Here is a 20986-nt window from a genome sequence, read left to right on the forward strand (position 1 = left end):
ATGGTTTAATTTCATTTGCACATGCATCAGATTACAATTGAATGCATCACATAATCAGTTCACAGTTCCACATGTCCAAAAGGAGTAGGAAGAAGCAAAGCTTATTAAATCCTACCCCTCCATCTGGTACTTTTACAATCAGTAACTGTTACATTTGTTCACTTCCTGCTTTCCTAATAGTTTTTTTTGTCACGTACTGAAGTATGAGGTGATATGACCATCCAATGACATAATGGGTACCATAGTAAGTGTCAATATAGTGATATATATAGCACATCATGACTGACTCAGTGAAGACTCTTCATCCTTGTATTTAGCAAACATCAACTGCTTGTATTGTTTCTTGAATTGGCCCATCGTTGTGCATTGTTGGAGTTCCTTACTCATTATTCCTTATTCCATAGTTTGATTCCACACACTGAAATGCTATGGCTTTTTAACGTAGTCCTAGCATATAAGTGTTTCAAATGTAGTTCTTCCCTGAGATCATATTTCTCTGAGCAAACAAATTCAGTGCACTAATTAATTTCTCTTTAATAAACAGAGATGCGCTTCTTGTCATATTATTTGATGGTCGGGTCAAAGTTCACAATCGCTCATGAGTCTGCACATGTCTCATTTTATATACGTGTGTATGTGGCTGTGTGTATAATATAGGTATTTATTATGTGGCGTCTGCTTGCATGGTTATCTCCTCAGCTCGACAGCACCATCCGTCCCTCAGACTCTGGGCCTTCGCAGCAACCTCGAACTCATGCTGATCAATCATCACGCTATAGCTGTTATCTTCCAGCTGGAGTACGTCTTCTCTGCTCCTATTGGTCGAGAGACAATGGTAAGAGGACTATAAAGCACGTGACACACACGTAAAGACGACACAGTTCGCGGACTGGCTGTCTTTTGTTTGTTTTTTACAGCGTATGAATGTGTTATGTTCTGTGTTTTCTACGGGAACCCATGTGTTGTTTCTGCGTCTTGATTGGCTAAGGGAGAACCCACACATTGCGTTATGTCTACTAGTGTGCAGTTGTCATCACGTTTTGCCTCTCTTGCACAAATAAAAGTTAAAGATGTATAAATATAACATTGGGATTGGGCGTTCGGGTTTATACAAATGTCTAAATACGTCTTTGGTATTGGATGACGTAATGAAGCAATACACTCACTTAACCCTTTATCTTCCAATACATTGTCACTGATACGCCCGACTTTCATTTTTGCAACAAACTTAGAGCATTAGGAACTTCCACCAGTGATCGCCCATGCTTGTAGAGTTGCTCAGCCAAATGTAATGATCATAAATAGAACCGCTCCGTGTCTGTGCTAATGTGTGCATGTGTTGTTTACCTGTGATAATCCAGCCATTGATGTCTCATAACGGTTTGATAAGCCGTGCCTCTTCAACAACGGTGACAACGACTGCAATGTCACTCGGGTTCACGCCAAGGTTTTGCCCCCCCAAAAAACTGCCGACTGTTGAAAGTGTCATGTGTCACTCAGCTACCTTGAAGACAGTGATGGGACCATGTACATGTTCCCTGCACTGTGTCACCGCTGTCACAAATATGACACTTTCTTTTTGGTTTAATGGGGCTGAGATGTGCCTTCGGGGCAGACTTCACGCTGCTTAAAAGCCTTTGTGATTCACACGAGGCTGTGGGCTCTGGGTCTGATGGCCCCTATACAACCTCTTTATTCTACATTATACTGTATACTGTATACTGTACCTATCAGGGCCTTATGGGAATGTGCTTGTTTTTTAACTTCAACATTTGACACAAATTCATTGGATTTATAAGGGGAATAATTGATTCAGTATGTTTCGGTTAGAATCAGATCTCATTAATGACGCTAACCAAGGTTCCACTGGAAGTAAGTAATGGGAAATTGTGAAACTAGCGTTGAGTACAAACATTTATCAGTGATGGGCCAAAGTGTATACTGTAGTTCCTTTCAAATAATATAATAGCATTACAGATAGATTGTCAAATGTTGATATTAAAGAACAAGCACATTCCCATCAGGCCCTGATAGGTACAGTATACAGTATAATGTAGAATAAAGGGGTTGTATAGGGGCCATCAGACCCAGAGCCCTCAGCGGCCCATCACTGATGAATGTTTGTACTCAAGGCTAGTTAGTCAATTTCCCATTACTTACTTCCAGTGGAACCTTGGTTAGCGTCATTAATGAGATCTGACTGTATAACCGAAACATACTGAATCAATTATTCCCCTTATAAATCCAATGAATTTGCATTTGAAAATGCATATAAATACATATTGTAGCGAAGTAGTTCTGAACTGATGTTTAGAGTGTAGCCTCATCAGAGCAGTAACATTCTGCATGGTCGGTTAGAGCAAGCTTTGGGGTATCGGTCCATAGAGGAAGATAACTAGGAAGTGTTGAACTGTTCATTGCGGGTTTTAGCATCTGCCTGCAAGACATTAAGGTTCTGATAGCCATGTTATTTAGTCACCATTACACCGATGTCAGAAGTGACTTTGAACGGGAGGTTTGTTTATACCGCCTGCAACGGCCATTATGAACCAACGCAAGCTGTGTGTGGAAGAGGAGAGTGAGAGCAAGGTAGGTGCAGTGAGAGGTTGTCGCCATGCTGGCAAGTGAGGTACACTCATGGGTGTCACGGGCGACCATGATTAAGATGGCTGCAACCACGTGTTGCCCAAGTATTCAGGCAAAGCTGACTCAGAAGGTTTTCACATCCAATTTGAATTGATAGCAAATGGCCAGCAGTAGTCTAATAAAGATAAAGCTTTGCAGCTGACATTGGGTGTCACATTTTGCTTCTCAACCCGCCATAATTTTGGGGTTTCGGTGGGGCTGCCGTAGTGCATGCAGTTCAAGCTCCTGAGAAATGGACTGAGTTATATATACCATGGGAAGGTGAGCTTCTGTGGACCTTTGAAAATGACACTGAGAGGCATACAAACGTGCAAAGCGAGCTGGCCAATTTATCAGAGCTCTTTGCTGCCCTGAATTTCTTCAGGACATTCCAGTTGCGGTGGATTCAATGCCCTGAGAATACAATGACCTGGATGAATGACAATATTCACAGGCATGCTGCTCTGAAGACCAGCTGCATAAGGAATAAATAGCTGTGTTCATTGTAAAAAATATACATATACGCCATTAGCGCTACCCCGAATATCTGATATCAGGGGGTTGATAGGCAGCTGGAGGATGTGGAGACCAATGCAGCGACATGGCCAGTGGCTGTGTTTATTCAAGGTGGAGGCGTGCAGCCTCTACTCGGGGCTACTCTTGTTTGGATTTTAATTGGCTCGCGACAGCTACATGCTGTATAGATTGTGGCAATTTCCTCCTCCTTTTTCTGAAATGCAGGATGGGTTATATATGGAAGTGCTCGGCCGCTTATGTGCGTCCGTATGCACAGCGTTTAATGGGAGCCGCGCACGTCTTAATGATGTTTTCTGAATGAAAAGATGCCTCATTAAAATTCCCTGTTTACTATCATATCCCCCCCACGATTCGATGCGGTGCTTTTCTTGACCACCCACTCAAACTCCTCCCACTGATGTCGACCTCACGCTCAAGGTTATGTTTTGTTTGTTTTCTGATGTGAAATGCCACGTAAATGTTAATTAAATGTTAATCAAACAGCTTAAGCACAGTAAGGTCACCGGGATTTGGAAGTGCTATATTTAGTTGATTTGTGTGTCTTTCCCCTGGAGGTCAGTCCTACCTTAAGGCGCTACCCCCCCACCCCCCACCCCCTTTCCCTTACTTTTCGTACATCAAGAGCAAAAGTTGAGTACAAGGCAAGGGAGGTTACATGCCGCAGAGACAATATTACGCCTGCCTAATTAAAATGAATGTCAGCTCTCCCCCTGCCGAGGAGTGCATCAATCCCCCCCCCTCAACCCCCCTCCACCCGCGATCGGCCCAGAGTGAGTCGTACCCTGTCACAGTCTGCCAGCAGTGCCATCATTCTTCAGACGGATGCATCCCCCTGGAAGCTAGACAGACAGGGGCTATAATGTTTGCACATCTAATAGCAGCTTTGTGGATGGTCACCTCACACTAAGGCCATGCCCAGCACTCTGGGGGGGCTTAAATCCTGCCGTGAATGATAACGGCAGTTGTACAAAGTGGCTAATGGCATTTTGGATCCATCTGAGGCTTGAACTATGGTTGGAAATTAGTTGACACTGTTAATTGTCAATCTGCTTTGCGTCATGCAGTGGATTTTGGAAGCAAATGAACATATCGGTCCTCTTGGTGCTACTTTGCTCCGCTTTACAAAAAAAAAAAAAAAAGCAGCTTGTTTCAGTCTGACTTTACCACATCCTACATAAGTTGTTGGAGCCATGGCTTTTCCACACTCTGGTGTAAAGCTTACGCTCTGACTTAGTGTGCCCCTGTTGCACAATTGCTGAAATAACTCACTTGAATTTGCCAGGAATTACGACACAACCCGGTATAGGTGACAACAAATGACCAAAAAAAAAAATGCAACAACTGTAACATTAGACACCAAAGCTGCACACAGCTGTAGACAGAGATGTATGTAACAAGAACGGTCATAAGAAAACTATTTAGCCTTAGTTTATTTGCATATTTGAAGCCAGAGCAAGACATAGGCTACAAGGTATCTTAGTAAGCACAGACCTCACATTTCAACAAGGAACAATGCGATAGAAATGAACTGAAAATGACTCAACATTCAGCTGTTATTGTTCATTACCATGAACCGCAGCTCCTCATTGGCAGCAGGACTCATGCAGCCCAGACAAGGGCACCACCGCTGACATGTTTGACTGTAACCAAGCACAATTATCTTGCTACTCCGTTGTGTTGCCAACTATTATGCCAATAAAAAGAAAACATGCAATGTCTTAATGGGTTAACGTCTAATGTGCTAGGGCTGGATGATCCTGATATATTTAGGTTGAATATGGTAATGGTTTTCTGTCATTTGAACATGCATCAGATTCCAATTGAGTGCATCCCATAATCAGTTCACAGTTCCACATGTCCAAAAGGAGTAGGAAGAAGCAAAGCTTATTAAATCCTACCCCTCCATCTGGTACTTTTACAATCAGTAACTGTTACATTTGTTCACTTCCTGCTTTCCTAATATAGTTTAAGGTTTTTTGTTTTGTTTAATTTTATTTTTGTCACATACCGAAGTATGAGGTGATATGACCATCCAATTACATAATAGGTACCATATTACCATATTACCGGGTAACATATTACCATAAGTGTCAATATAGTGATATATATAGCACATCATGACTGGTTCAAGACTCTTCATCCTTGTATTTAGCAAACATCAACTGCTTGTATTGTTTCTTGAATTGGCTCATCGTTGTGCATTGTTTGACTTCCTTACTCAATCCATTCCATAGTTTGATTCCACATACTGAAATGCTATGGCTTTTTAACGTAGTCCTAGCATATAAGTGTTTCAAATGTAGTTCTTCCCTGAGATCATATTTCTCCTCTCTTGTAGATAAGTATTGGATGGCATTTTTAGGGAATTTAGTTATTTTTAGCCTCATGCATTATTTTAGCTGTTTGAAGATGAACTATATCAGCAAGTTGAAGTATTTGTGATTTTAGAAATAAGGAGTTAGTATGTTCTCTGTAGGCGGCATTATGAATTATCCTTACTGACCTTTTTTGCAGTACATTTAGCGAGTGAAGATTGCTTTTATAGTTATTAGCCCATATTTCCACACAATAAGTAAGATATGGTAGAACCAGAGAGCAATAAAGAATGTGGAGTGATTTCTGATTGAGAACAAATTTTGCTTTGTTCAATACTGAAATATTTCTGGCCACCTTATGTTGTATATTTGTAATATGAGGTTTCCAGCTCATATTTTCATCTATTGTGATCCCCAGAAATTTATTTTCCTTCACCCTTTCAATGTCTACACCGTCTATCTAATGTCGATAAAAGGAAAAGGAAGCACTGGTGCAAATACATTTTTCCAACCTTTCATTTTTTTTGTTTTCTCTTGAAATAAGCCCATTAGTCCAGTAGTAATGCAATTGCATGTGACGTGATGTTAGTCATATTATGTAACTTAGTAATTATGTGTACATAATTACTAATTAGTACATATAGGATGTAGTATGCCTGATACATTCCTATCATGCATCATCCCAGGGAGATGTAAGCCTTATGACGGAACTGAGTTTATATGGATCATTGTTTGACATTTATAATACAATCGTATTATCTAAGAATGTGCACCTAAATTTTAGGAGCATCTATGCTCCCAGTGAAAAAACTAAGCGTACAGCTTTTATTTATTTTTTATTTTGAAGAATGCTTGTCAAAAACGATGCATATTCAACTGAAATAAAAGCATAGAACAGGCATTACAAGACCTTCTCCTTGAAGCCATGATTGAAGACAAGGTCTTATTTTCCCATCCTCAAAAGAGCATGTCCCCCTGCTGGGTTGATTTAGAGCACTCATGCAGATAGATGGATGAAAATGTGAATGGTTTAGTGCTCTTAAGTTAATGATCTCAGTGCATGTTCGTTCGCTCCCTCCAGGGCTTCTCATCGTGGAGAGGAAGTACAATACAGTAACATGAGCTTCTGCTGCAGTGTCCTGGGCTAAAATAATTACTTGCAGAATCCAAAAGACATGTGGTAATAGTAATAACTGTCAGCCTTTGTCTCCCATCAATGTGCATGTCTTCCTAATTTAGGATTAATTCATGCTGCGCTCACAGAAGCCTTCGTAGCCACTTGGTATCTGGTAGCTTTAAGGCTTTAGTTCGCCTCACTGCAAGCTTTTTGCTTTATAAAAAACAAAAAACTGCAGCTCTGAATTGTATTATCTTTAACATTAGTGATGCCACTTTTATGACTTTGATGACTTTGTTGCTAGTTCCTCCCATCTTGGGGGATAATAGAGTTTCAGTAGTGTGTGATTCCGAATTCACAGTCTGTCACCTTTGGGTGATTTTGCTCCCATTTTCTTTCCCTGTATCTTTTTATTTTTTTATTTTTAAGGTCCCTGCCTTAAGTTTGATGATTGCTTTTCTGGCTCCAGGTGACAGACATGAGGTCTTTCTGGAAACCTACTTTTTATTTGTGTTGAGATGCTGCAGCATTATGTTTTACACCTCCAAACAAGGTTGATGGATTCTTTCCCTGGCAAATGTTGTGCCAGTTGGAGCAATTACGCGTGCAGTGACATTGCCTGTTATTGTTTCAGTGCAACTTTATGAAAAATGCCGGTGCTTCCTTGTTTGTGCCGTAGGCTACTGTTTCTATTTCGATTCCTCCACAAGTGCGCTATTAAAACAAGATTCTGCTTTCTCTGCTCAGCAAAAAACGTATGATGGATTTTGAACGTTGTGTATCACCCGGCTCAACGGTCTAATCTCACTTTGTTTGAGGAAATTGGCTATTGATCAACTTCTGTGCGGGATCGGGATAAGTCGAAGCACCAGACTTGGTATTAAAGTTTTAGTTCAACTTGCAAGTTCAACTAGTTGACTAATTCGACTAGGGTGAATTATGCCAGTCAAAATATTCGTTATTATGTTGGGTTGTGGCTGCACGGCTGCCGACTTGTTAGCACATGGGCCTCACAGCCAGGAGACCCAAGTTCAATTCCACCCTTGTCGATCTCTGTGTGGAGTTTGCATGTTCTCCCCGTGCATGCGTAAGTTTAGGGTTAGGGTTTTATGCTTCCAATTCCGATCATCCGGGACCCTGACTTATAAAACTGTACATGGAAATCTGACCGAGCTTTTGGTATTCTTCCCCTATACCATGATGTTGAACAATCATTGCTTTCAGGTCATTTGAAGTTGTTTTGAGGCTAACATGTTGCGACTCTACCGAGAGGATTGACCTCCCTTACCCTTACTCTTTCTTTGTTAGGGAGCTTATCTAACAAATTTTGTGTTAATAATTAGTGCTAAAGGTATTCAAATCAATAAAACAACAAGGGTGCCCAAATTTAGGCACCTACCTACTTTTGTTTGTAAAGTTTGTAGGATGTAAATCCTATCAAGTTCATTTCACTTCTGATCTACCACTGTGCTCGTCTGCTAACAACCAGTGATTTCAGGTGAGCTGCACGGTGGTCGAGTGGTTAGCGCGCAGAGCTCACAGCTGGGAGACCGGATTTCAATATCACCCTCGGCCATCTCTGTGTGGAGTTTGCATGTTTTCCTCGTGCATGCGTGGGTTTTCTCCGGGTACTCCGGTTTCCTCCCACATTCCAAAAACATGCTAGGTTAATTGGCGACTCCAAATTGTCCATAGGTATGAATGTGAGTGTGAATGGTTGTTTGTCTATATGTGCCTGCCCTGTGATTGGCTGGCCACCAGTCCAGGGTGTACCCCGCCTCTCGGCCAAAGACAGCTGGGATAGGCTCCACCACCCCCTGCGACCCTCGTGAGGATAAGCGGTAGAAAATGAATGAATGAATAAATTAATCAGGAGATGGCGAACCTGTGAATTCAACCTCAGCAACATTTATAGCCGTTTCTATGCAAAGTTAATACATATTTAGACCTTGAAGCATAGCAGGCCGTACCCCGGGGTGTAACCCGCCTCTCGCCCGAAGACAGCTAGGATAGGCTCCAGCACCCTCGCGACCCGCGATAAGTGGTAGAAAATGAATGAATGAATGAATAAATGTTGTTTTGTTGTCATAGCTCGTTTCTGGTCACGTAACAACGTAGAAGGAGAGGGTCGGTGACGTTATCGTTATCGTGTTGGTGTTTTCAGATTTGGAAGCCGTTTACAAAACATTTCTGGGCACTCGGAACGCCACTTCCTGTGGATCAGAGGTTGAAACTAATAAAATGCTTTGCCGTTTTGACCTGGAAAACATTTCTGTGTCCATAGCCCCTTGGTGATGAATGAGAACATAATAAGTCACATTGCATAAGCTGTCATACAAGTGTAACAAGAAGTTAACCAACACACTTTCCTCGCTAAATGCTAATTAGTGGCTAAATTTGTATTCCTTTTTAGCGGTCTCTGTAGCCTGCCATGGCACAGAAATATTCTAGCTGTAAAAACACACTAACTCCATTGTGAAAACTCTTGGACTTCTGGAACATCTACCCACAAAAGTTTGAAATGCAAACTATTTTATGGGTGCATTTCTTTGCATCGCAATGCAACTCAACATGTGTTGGACCCTCCAGACCCAACACATGTCCACATCATGAAACTACCTCCTCCACAACAGTGTATTGTTTCCATACCACAATGCACTTCACCACCACCACCTCCACTCTCAGAAACGTTTACTGGAACGGACTGCGTGCTTGCATGTGATATTTAGTTTTTGAATGAAACTCTTCCATCCCTGTATGCCTGCAAACCAGAGTCTCACTGAGATTGCCTTAATCCTGCTGCTCGTGCAGCTTTAAGCGGTTCATATGTAGATCACATCATTCCCAAGCATAAAAAGCACAGGAACAGCAGATTGGTGCCGCTACCAGCTTTAGCTTTGTGCGCCATTGTCTTTCTTTTTCTGTGTAGAAATTCCAGTGCTTGAATGATCTCTCCGCTTGATCATTAATAAGATACTACTTGCGTGATCTCACTCATGGTTGAACATGTAATGCAGTATATAGTATATGTTGCAACTGGCTCACGGCGCTTTAAATTCACAGTAACGTTCCAAGTGTTGAACATGAAGCCATTGTCTTATCCCGACGACTGGGATATAAGTAAACGCATTTGATAAGTTGAGGACGGATAGAAGCTCTCTCCCCAAGGCTGTACGTAGAAAAGGGCCTCCCATCAGTGCTTTTTCTCTCCTATTCTCTTAGAGCACAGCCAGCGTTTCTGCCCCCGAATCCCTCCTACACAGCAGCGTATCCATTGAATAATACAAGAATGTGCTAGACAGTCACATTGCTCGCGCTTCCTTTCTTTGCAAAGAAGAGACATGTTCGCAACGCAGGTTAGATCTATTTCCTTATGCTGTTTTTTTTTCCCTTTTGTTTTTCTTCGTGTGCTATAAAGTTTTCTAATTGGATCATTTTGTAAAATCCTGACATTGTAAATACCGTACAAGTTGCCTTGTTTATTCCAGACCAAGGTATTGACTTCATTGCTATCTATTTTTATGGCTTACAACCGAGTGTAAGCGATAGTTTTTATGCTACTTGGGAGGTCAAATTATGGTGTGAAACAAACAACTTCTCCAGAAGAATTGAATATTGATCCGCGTTCTACTCAACTTAATTTATGTGAAGCTCTAAAGAGCCTCATCAGATGGAAATAAAATAAAAGCTCCACAATCATGGTGACAGTTCTCTAGTTCGCATGTCTGGAGTCGCCAGGCAGACCCCGGATCATAAACTTAAGGGGTCTCTGAAGTGTGACATCGCCATTACGTTTGAAAAGTCTTTATTTTTCTCAAAGATGTTTAGCTGCAGGCCAATTTTTGCTGATATCGACCCAATATATCAAATATATTGGACATCCCTATTTTGAAAACTGATGGTCTATTATTGACTGATAAGGCTGGACAGCCATCATGTTCTGTAAAGGCCCAAACATACTCAAGCGGAAAGACGTCCGCAGAGACTCAAAGCAGATATCCGCAAGCCCAGTGCGCACCGAGCGTAAATTGTACTATATTCTCAGAGCGACAGCCTCCTGTGTGCAACATTGACCGGTGAGCAGTGACTCCCAAAGTGCAGAAGTCATAAAGCTTGAACGGTGAATGAGATTGCAGACTTTTTCTGACAACATTCAGAAGTATAGATCAGTACTTCTCTCTACCTTATACTTCTCTCTACTATAATAACTATAAAAGCAATCTTCACTCGCTAAATGTGCTGCAAAAAAAGGTCAGTAAGGATAATTCATAATGCCGCCTACAGAGAACATACTAACTCCTTATTTCTAAAATCACAAATACTTAAACTTGCTGATATAGTTCATCTTCAAACAGCTAAAATAATGCATAAGGCTAAAAATAACCAATTACCTAAAAATGTCATCCAATACTTCTCTACAAGAGAGGAGAAATATGATCTCAGGGAAGAACTACATTTGAAACACTTATATGCTAGGACTACGTTAAAAAGCCATAGCATTTCAGTATGTGGAATCAAACTGTGGAATGGATTGAGTAAGGACCTCAAACAATGCACAACGATGAGCTCGGTGGTCGAGTGGTTAGCGTGCAGAGCTCATAGCTGGGAGACCGGATTTCAATCCCAGCCTCGGTCATCTCTGTGTGGAGTGTGCATGTTCTCCCCGTGCATGCGTGGGTTTTCTCCGGAAATTCCGGTTTCTTCCCACATTCCAAAAACATGCTAGGTTAATTGGCGACTCCAAATTGTCCATAGGTATGAATGTGAGTGTGAATGGTTGTTTGTCTATATGTGTCCTGTGATTGGTTGGTGACTAGTCCAGGGTGTACCTCGCCTCTCGCCTGAAGGCAGCTGGGAAATGTAGTTTGTCTCAGAAATTCCAAAGGAAACAGTGCTCTGATGACTGCAGTGTCTCCTAAAAATAAACTACGACAAACTTGAGCTGTGCATAAACTCGTCTTTACATGCTGTATTTTGCACAATATTTCTTGCAGCAACACTGATGAAATTTTGTCTCTACTGACAATGTTCAGCCGCCCCAATAACGGCAATCTCGTGGCATCCTGCATTTGGTGGACTATTTCAGTCAACAGTGTGAAATTACAAAAATGAACTATATTAAAGGATACTAAATAAAGGACAGCCATCCTCCAGGTCAGTTAAACCTATCGGCCGCTAAGACTACTGTTGGCATGACTTCTTTTGTGTAATGAAATAGGCTCAGAGGAATTGTTAAGTATTGTGTGAACCATTATGGGCGCCACTTTGCTCTGAACAATGTGCACTATCAGCCTCCTTGTGTATTCCGCACCGGCCTACCTGTGATTGATTACACTCGTATGAAGCTGACTAGCTTATTAATCGATTCAGCAAAAAGCTGCAGTCAGTCCCATGTGGAGGATTTAAAGCTTTAAAGGCCTTTTGTTTTGACTTTTCAAGGATTTTTCATATGGAGGTGTGTTGGGTTGGACCGTAAATCATATTCATCCACAACAAAGCTTTCCAAAAGTCGAGATTTTAGGTGTCCTCTACAGTACAGAGGAGTATCAATAACAGTTTAGAGAATTGCCACCTGTGCTTGTAAACACAATACAAAAAAAGTCAGTGTCATTGCTAAACTACCAAGGGTTGTGGAAATCCAGATATGCCCTTATTGAAGGTATTGATCTGGTAAGTTTTTGTTGTTGGAGGTTGGAGACGTGTTATTCACTGCTAAATTGTCAGAATGATACGTTAATGCATGTCAACAACTGCGGGCACTTTTATTCTATGTTTTATCATATTTCCACAGCATTTCAGTCCAGCTTCAGTTTCCGAACGGCTCTTGCGTTCATTCTAAATTTAGATTTTTGCACCTTTTCAAAGCCTTTCAGTTTCGCTTCAGCTTTCCAGAAGCTGAGATTGCATCATCTAGTCTTATAATTGGGGTCTATACATCAAATGGTAATTCATTCTGTCAGGTGCACCTTTTAAAAGGATGCTTTTAGCAAGATTAGGGAAAACTACACAACTAATTTCCATGAATTACTGTGAATTGGTGGCACATGTGCATAGCGAGTACCTCTTAAATGTTGGCGCTCATCAGAATAAATGTAAATGAAAATTGAAAATAAACTAAACAGCACTCATTTAGATTAGTTCGCAGTACAGGATGGAGGTTTTTAACTAAACTTTATTTGACAATAGCGGACACAGCTGCCAAGTTTCATTTTGGGTGGAACTCACAAATTTAACATTAATTAGTTACAGTGAGCATGATGAATTATTTTGATGCTTGCATTTTTTTCCTCTCACTCTTGTCATTACTCTAAAAGGGAGTACTGTTCTAAGCCTTTGTGAAACTACCAGACAAAAACATAAATAAACAATGATGCAGCTCGGTGTCATTCAATGAAGCAACTTTATTGATTTCAATGTCTAACAGCTCTGTCATGTGTTTTTTTTTCTTCCTCTATCACACAGTTGTCGACTACGTCAACATCCCGGGCAGCTTTCCTGCAGAGCCTCCGTTGGGCAATGTTGTGTCCGTTCCAGGAGGCGACGGACTGGAAGGGGGAAGAGACACAGCTGGTCCTGCAAGGCGGTGCAAACCCAAACCCTCTTGGAGTCATGGTCTACAGCACAGCCCAGATTGAGAGCCCCGCACCACCTTCAGGCACACCTCAGGGAACTAAGGATGAAACAACGCACTTGTCCAAGAAAGCAAAGACTCAGGTGTGTTCAGTTCTTCACCTTAAAAGAGTCACATCTGACATTTTGTCGAAGGATGTTATATAAATTTAAATTAACCCGTTTACTTTTTAGGATTTAATCAAATTCCGGCTGTCATCCACTGAGGATAAGGTGTCATCAAGCCCAAAAACGCCTCTGAGAAGAAAGCCGGAAGATGTGCCAGGTCAGAGAAGATCCTCCTCCTCGCCTCCCCAAAGTAAATATCACACTAACTCCAGTAGACATTTGTGATAAACCTCCAAAAGAACAACAGGAGTGAAGACTTTAGTTGGTTTAATTCCAAATTATTCTGCAGACTCAAAGAGGAGTGTTGGTGCCACCATTGCATCGTGTCAAACTAACAATTTTGAAAATATTATTGGTAAAATGGATTGTTGACAGGTCTTGTTGGGTAAACAGGTAATTTTTTTATACGTAAGAGATGTTAAACGGACGTAATATGCCCGCATAGCCCAACACTGTTTTTTTTAGTTAAAATTTTGGACTTCTCTCCCAAGTGGCAGTGTGACAAAGAAAAGGAAACCCATCACCATTGAAGTGCAAATCAACATGATTATCAGTATTGGGTACTCTTTTAGTCCGAACCGCTCCACCCTCCCAGCCATCATGAAACATAAAGATTATTGATTGTTGAATAGCAGCGGGCTGCACGGCGGATGAGTGGTTAGCGCGCAGATCTCACAGCAAGTAGACACGAGTTCAATTCCACTCTCTGCCATTTCTGTGTGGAGTTTGCATGTTCTCCCCATGGGTTTTCTCCGGGTACTCCGATTTCCTCCCACATTCCAAAAACATGCTAGGTTATTTGGCGACTCCAAATTGTCCATAGGTATGAATGTGAGTGTGAATGGTTGTTTGTCTATATGTGCCCTGTGATTGGCCGGCGACCACTCCAGGGTGTACCCCGCCTCTCGCCCGAAGACAGCTGGGATAGGCTCCAGCACCCCCGCAACCTTTGCGGTAGAAAATGAATGAATGAATGAATGAATAGATTCATGAATCAGGAGTTGGCGAACCTGTGAATTCAACCTGAGTAACATTTAGCCGTTTCTATGCAAAGTTAATAAAAAAAAAGTTGAAAAAAAGCGGTAGAAAATGAATGAATGAAGTGGTGGTTTAGCCATTTTGTGATATCATTAAATTCAATCAAAGCAGCAATGTATTCGCATAAGTGATTTTAAGGAAGCGATTAGGTGTGGAGCTGTAACTTCGGTAGGACATCAAAACGGATTTCTCCAACTGAGGTGCATTTTCCCAATTAAACATAATTTCCCTCTAAAAATAACTCCTGAGCTCTAAAGTCCTGATTAGATATTCCACATCCTGCACACAGCTGAAGATAAATGATGTGCCACTCCTGGCATCTTACTGAATCCAAACCCCCCCCAACCAAACTGCTTAGCGTATTTGCTTGGTGTTTGGCAGTGAATAGATTAAGAACGTATAGTAAACACTATACACACAGCCACTCAATTTCAATGACAGAAGAATTTCAGTGGGCCCGAGCCTTATGCTCACTGATTGGGTCCATTAATGGAGCTGTTAACTTATTGTGGGAGACAAAAGAATAGTGATGACCAGGCCAGAACGGCCGATTGGCAGAGTCTATTTGCTGGAGTGTCCTCAGAAGAACCACTTCTGAATGATCCAGGCACGTGTTTAGAGGGGTGCAACAAAATGCTTTCTTTAAATCGAGACACTTAATCATCTCTGACGGTTTGTTTGTGTTCATGCATGGCTTTTTCTTCCTGCAGACAGCTTGTGTCCACTTTTAGAAATGTCTTAGTTGATTGAACATTTGCAGTAGTTGAGCTTCACAAAAGCAAATGGGATTTAAACTCTATAGAGGAGTATTAGGAAAGAAACAATGATATTAACGTGAACAATTCATGATATTAACAAAGTTAAAGTTAAGATATTATGAGAAGTAAATCAAAATATTATGAAAAAAATAAAAAAAAATAAAATCAACCATTTAAGAAAAATGGAAATTTGCAAAACAAGAACAATTTGGAAAACAAGAACAAAATCAGAAAAGTAAAGAAAAATAAAAATAAAGCAAACATTTTTTTAATTAGATCATCAAATATGAACAACAATATACAGGGTAAACAGTAATTTGTACAAATAATTTAAATAATTTTGAACAAATAATAATAATTTAAAGTTTTGGTTGTGCGTGTGGGCAGGTAGAGGGGCTTATTTGGCATTCAGCAGTCTGATGGCCAGGGGGAAGTAGCTGTCTCTAAACTTGGTTGTTACAATATTATGAGAAAAAAATCTGAAATTATATTTGAAATAAAGTGAAAAGTTTATAGGAAAAATAATCAGAATTGTCACAAAAATTGCCAAATAATTCAAGTACATTGTGAGGAAAAAAAAAAAAATAAAAGTAGTACATGAACAAAGGTCATAAAATAACGGTGAAAAAGTCAGACTTGTTTGGTTAATTGGCGACTCTAAATCATCCATAGGTATGAAAGTGAGTGTGAATGATTTGTCTATTTGCCCTGTGATTGGCTGGCGACCAGACCAGGGTGTACCCCGCCTCTCGTCCGAAGGAGCATAAGCCGTATAGAAACAGGATATATGCATAGTCCCGTCTTGTGAGCTAAAAGACATTCCTAAATCCCAAATGTCTCTTTATAAGAAGAGTGACATAGAATATGTGACATAGAACCAGCGTAGCTCTGTGTGCATGTTGTCTGCACAGATGAGAGCTCCAGTGTGAAACCCCAGGCAGACCAAGCCATTTCCAAAAGACCAGTCCAGCTCCAGCACAGAGAGCCACGTTGAGTTGAGTAGGAAGGACAAAGAGATGCAAGGGGGAAGCTTTCATTTTCGAATTACCATGGCAACAAAGCAAGGAACCATTGCTGGGGTTTTAAACACACCATGATACCTACAGTAAATCCAAATCAGGATTCATTTTACATTGCTTATGCTACTTTGAATGCACCTCAGACATCTTTTTTTTTTGCAGGTCCAAATTACAATCAAGGAACTCTTCCAGAATCGTCACGTGGCCCCAAGGTAAGCGTCTTCAAGTATTGCCCACATTGAAAGAAAAATGAATCACCATATTATCATTGTAGCATATACTGTACATGAAGGAATAGTTTAGCATTGTATGTGAAATAATGCTGGAATTAAAAATGTACGATTACATCGTCCCGACTGGTGATAATGACGCTCATGTGATGCCATCATGCTCCACACAGCAATTAGCTCGCTAGCTCAGTATGATATTAATTACTTAAATAATTTGACCCATCAGCACGGCGGTTGAGTGGTTAGCACACAGACCTCACAGCTAGGAGACCAGGGTTCAATTCCACCCTCGGCCATCTCTGTGTGGAGTTTGCATGTTCTCCCCGTGCATGCGTGGGTTTTCTCCGGGTACTCCGGTTTCCTCCCACATTCCAAAAACATGCTAGGTTAATTAGCGACTCCAAATTGTCCATAGGTATGAATGTGAGTGTGAATGGTTGTTTGTCTATATGTGCCCTGTGATTGGTTGGCGACCAGTCCAGGGTGTACCCCGCCTCTCGCCCGAAGACAGCTGGGATAGGCTCCAGCACCCCCGCGACTCTCGTGAGGAAAAGCGGTAGAAAATGAATGAATGAATGAATTTGACCCATCTGAAATCTTTCCCATGATGTCTTTTGATATGGTTGTTAAACAAACGAGAAGCTACTAATTAGCGCAGACATTGTTTTGGTCAAGCAGCGTTTTTGTGGGTGAACTTGGAAGATGTGTCAGCTGATCCATCAGCCAACTGATGACTGAAGCGCACACGTCTTGTGTGTGTACGTCTCCTGCACCTTATATGAAAGGCTGAGGAAGTGTGAAGAGTGTGAAGCCCGAGTCATGATTGTCACCGCTGTGAGTGTGCACACCATAAATCGATCCTGCTATGTATCCATCTATCATCCTAATGGCGCCAAGTCTTTGCATAGACGGATGAAACAGTAGTGTGAACGTGTGAAGCTGTGTCATTGCTGTTGGCACCCTAAAATTCATCTTGACTAGTTTGTAGACACAAATGCACTCTTTGTTTCCGCCTTCCTCTGCTTTCAAAGACACAGCCGTGAAAATACTCGTTTCAACCAACTAAAACCATTTTACTTTACTGTTTGACAAATTCCCCTCTCTTCGTCAACATGGCTGTCAAGCACTGATTAATCAACGGTGTCCTTTTTTTTTTTTTTTTTCCAGGGACGGCAAGCGTAAACAAGACTTTGTCTTTCTGACTCTCTCGGCAGGCTTTGTTTTGTCTGACAACTTTCTCATGCTTGCATACATTATTGATTTTTGTCTCTCTGCTTGTGGTTGTGCAGAATGCTGATGGCTCTGTTGTATTTATAGCCAATTTGGGCCAGACATTCACTTTGTCAGTGTTGATGATATATTGCATCAAGTTGTGGCCGGGTTTCACGGTCATGCCTATCCATGATCTGCAGTTCGGAGGTGTGAGATCGTGTTGCTGCCATTGACAAGATTGACCATTTTCACTTGCCTTTGATACTGACTAGTTATTCAACCTCATTCCTGCGTTAAGGGAATAATTTTCACTTTTTGGTTTGAAGTTGAATGGTAATGGTTTTATTTCATTTGAACATGCATCAGATTACAATTGAGTGCATCCCATAATCAGTTCACAGTTCCACATGTCCAAAAGGAGTAGGAAGAAGCAAAGCTTATTAAATCCTACCCCTCCATCTGGTACTTTTACAATCAGTAACTGTTACATTTGTTCACTTCCTGCTTTCCTAATATAGTTTAAGGTTGTTTTTTTTTTTAAATTTTGTAATTTTTTGTCCCGTACCGAAGTACCGAAGGTGATATGACCATCCAATGACATAATGGGTACCATAGTAAGTGTCAATATAGTGATATATATGGCACATCATGACTGGTTCAAGACTCTTCATCCTTGTATTTAGCAAACATCAACTGCTTGTATTGTTTCTTGAATTGGCTCATCGTTGTGCATCGTTTGACTTCCTTACTCAATCCATTCCATAGTTTGATTCCACATACTGAAATGCTATGGCTTTTTAACGTAGTCCTAGCATATAAGTGTTTCAAATGTAGTTCTTCCCTGAGATCATATTTCTCCTCTCTTGTAGAGAAGTATTGAATGACATTTTTAGGTAATTGGTTATTTTTAGCCTTATGCATTATTTTAGCTGTTTGAAGATGAACTATATCAGCAAGTTGAAGTATTTGTGATTTTAGAAATAAGGAGTTAGTATGTTCTCTGGAGGCGGCATTATGAATTATCCTTACTGACCTTTTTTGCAGTACATTTAGTGAGTGAAGATTGCTTTTGTAGTTATTACCCCATATTTCCACACAATAAGTAAGATATGGTAGAACCAGAGACACCCCAATAAGCAGTGGAGTCTGTCAACAGCGACTCACTGCCCATTTTGTGTCAGAGTTTTTCTAGCTAATTGCTGGAGAAAGTTTTGAGAATATGGATTCTCAAAACAATAGGTGTTCAAAAGCATAATACATTTGCATCATAACAATGCATGGAGAATGTTCGCGGCTCTGTGGGCTTTCAAACTGTGAATCTGAATACAAAATATCCCAAGAGAATCTCAACGTTAATCCGGTTCCGATCGATGCTCGTGACTAGATACCCAACCCTAATCTTTAGTTACTAGTTTAATGGTTGACAGGGACAATCATGTTATAATTGACCAGCTTTAACTTGTATTTTTATGCACAGACATAATAATACATCATCCTGTCATTGTTATAAGAGTATTATTTTAGAAATCTGAAAGGAAGCTTTTAATTGCCTTCTTGGCAGACCCTTTGGAATACTAAGATAAGACATCCCAAGGTTTAGTTAATTATACTTACTTGGTTTCCATCCCTTTTTGGAGGAGTTTTAGAAAAAAATCTGATTCCACTTCGGTTCAGCATTGCTTGAAAGCGTTGTGCAGTGTTTAATTATTCCTCTGGGGAGTTTTTCTTGGGCCCGGTCAAGGTTATAGCGAGTTACGTTCCCTTGCTTTTAATGCATTTTTATGCATCAACTGAACGCAGGAGTCTTTTTGAAAATGTGACTTTTAAACACTTTATGTTGACACACACACAATACTAATTTGGAGATAACGGCCGTGCAAACTTGGAAGTATTTGTGCATTTTACCTGGAATCCTGGATAGTGTAATGCTTTCTCAGCATTCAGTCCACATGGGGGTGCCATGATCTGTCTCTTGTCAATATGAATGCCAGAGTTGGGTGATGGTGTCTTTGGAGGAGAAGGTCCTTTTTTTGAATAGTGCATGATGGAAGAATTCTCCATTTGGAATAACATGAGCAAACAGGGTTATTCCTGTATGTATACATGGTCATTATAAACATCCATCCATCCATTTTCCTCCGCTTATCCAGGTCCGGGTCACGGGGGCAGCAGTCTCAGTAGGGAAGCCCAGACTTCCCGGTCCCCGGCCACCTCCTCCAGCTCCACCGGGAAGACACCAAGGCATTCCCAGGCCAGCTGTGAGACATAATCCCTCCAGCGTGTCCTAGGTCTGCCCTGGGCCTTTTCCCGGCTGGGCATGCCTCCCAAGAACCAGATTTGGCCGCCGAAGACCAGGTCGCCCAGGCACCCGCCCTTGACCGCCACCTAACACACAATGCACCGGACCCTTATGCTTGCCCCCGTAGGTGGTGGGTCTACGAGGGGGTGATCCCAGCTGGGCCCCACGGGTGAAGGCTCGACCACCAGGCGCTTGCCTGCGAGCCCCTCCCCCGGGCCTGGCTCCAGGGTGAGGCCCCGGTATCCCACATGCGGGCGAGGTACGGTTCCTCCTCTTGGTTGGTTTAAACAATCGGGATAAAACAGCGACGCACAGAGAATGTCATGATGCAATGCGCGTCATTCCAGATTCTTCTTCCTGGGTACAAAAACAACAGCAAGGGGTATAATGGACAACCCGGGACCAGTAGTACTCGTCTATAAAGGACATAAACATGTTTCTGTCTTTCACCACTTGCTCCAAAAATATGCAGTTTTACATTCCGCCATGTTTTCAAATTCAATACTTCTTGTCAAACTTTCTTCGAGCTTGTGTGGACGATAGGCCAAATCGTGGAAAAATAACTTCGTTTGATGAGACAGGCCCTGAGAGAGGCCAAGAAGGAGGAGCGCCAACAGACTGGCCGAGGGACTAATCCCCAATCCTGCTGTTGAGAGACTCTTTGAAGACTGATGTCGTACTTGGTTCAATCTGGGGTCTTTATAGTCTGCTGTACAGGTACGGTGACAGGAGGATTATGGACCAGGGTCCACTTATCTTAGCCTAAATAAACTTTTTAAGGGTGGACTCCACTAATAGTCCTTGTATTTGAACATGGTATGCTATCTTTTTTAAGGTAGATGTTTGGACATACTGGTTTGGACATACTTTATTGTGGTAAAATGTGTTCAATTAATTTGTGTTGCTTTGCTGTTGAACCCCCCCACCACCTCCCTCCTACACAATTTGACTGTACTGTAGTGAGCTGGCATTTCAGGCGCTGGTAATGTATTATTAGTTTAGAATAAATGCCACTGCTGATTGATCATGATGTCACTCAGTGCGATTCATCATTACAAGCATTTGCCATCAAGATCAGGCTTGTTTTGGTAGAACATT

General features: G+C 41.4%; 1 protein-coding gene across 3 annotated transcripts in view; it reads left to right on the top strand.

The window, feature by feature from the left end:
- nphp4 (nephronophthisis 4) overlaps nucleotides 1-20986 on the top strand; it is a 93974-nt gene that overhangs the window by 30464 nt on the left and 42524 nt on the right. For 2 of the 3 annotated variants that reach the window (XM_058083831.1, XM_058083832.1), the window contains exons 8-11: nucleotides 700-835; nucleotides 13057-13308; nucleotides 13399-13522; nucleotides 16310-16359. In XM_058083831.1, the coding sequence (XP_057939814.1) occupies nucleotides 700-835; nucleotides 13057-13308; nucleotides 13399-13522; nucleotides 16310-16359 (562 nt within the window). The remainder of the gene's footprint in view (nucleotides 1-699; nucleotides 836-13056; nucleotides 13309-13398; nucleotides 13523-16309; nucleotides 16360-20986) is intronic. The other variant, XM_058083833.1, reaches the window with a different exon arrangement.

This window comes from Doryrhamphus excisus, chromosome 10 (assembly GCF_030265055.1).
Source record: "Doryrhamphus excisus isolate RoL2022-K1 chromosome 10, RoL_Dexc_1.0, whole genome shotgun sequence".
NCBI lineage: Eukaryota > Metazoa > Chordata > Actinopteri > Syngnathiformes > Syngnathidae > Doryrhamphus > Doryrhamphus excisus.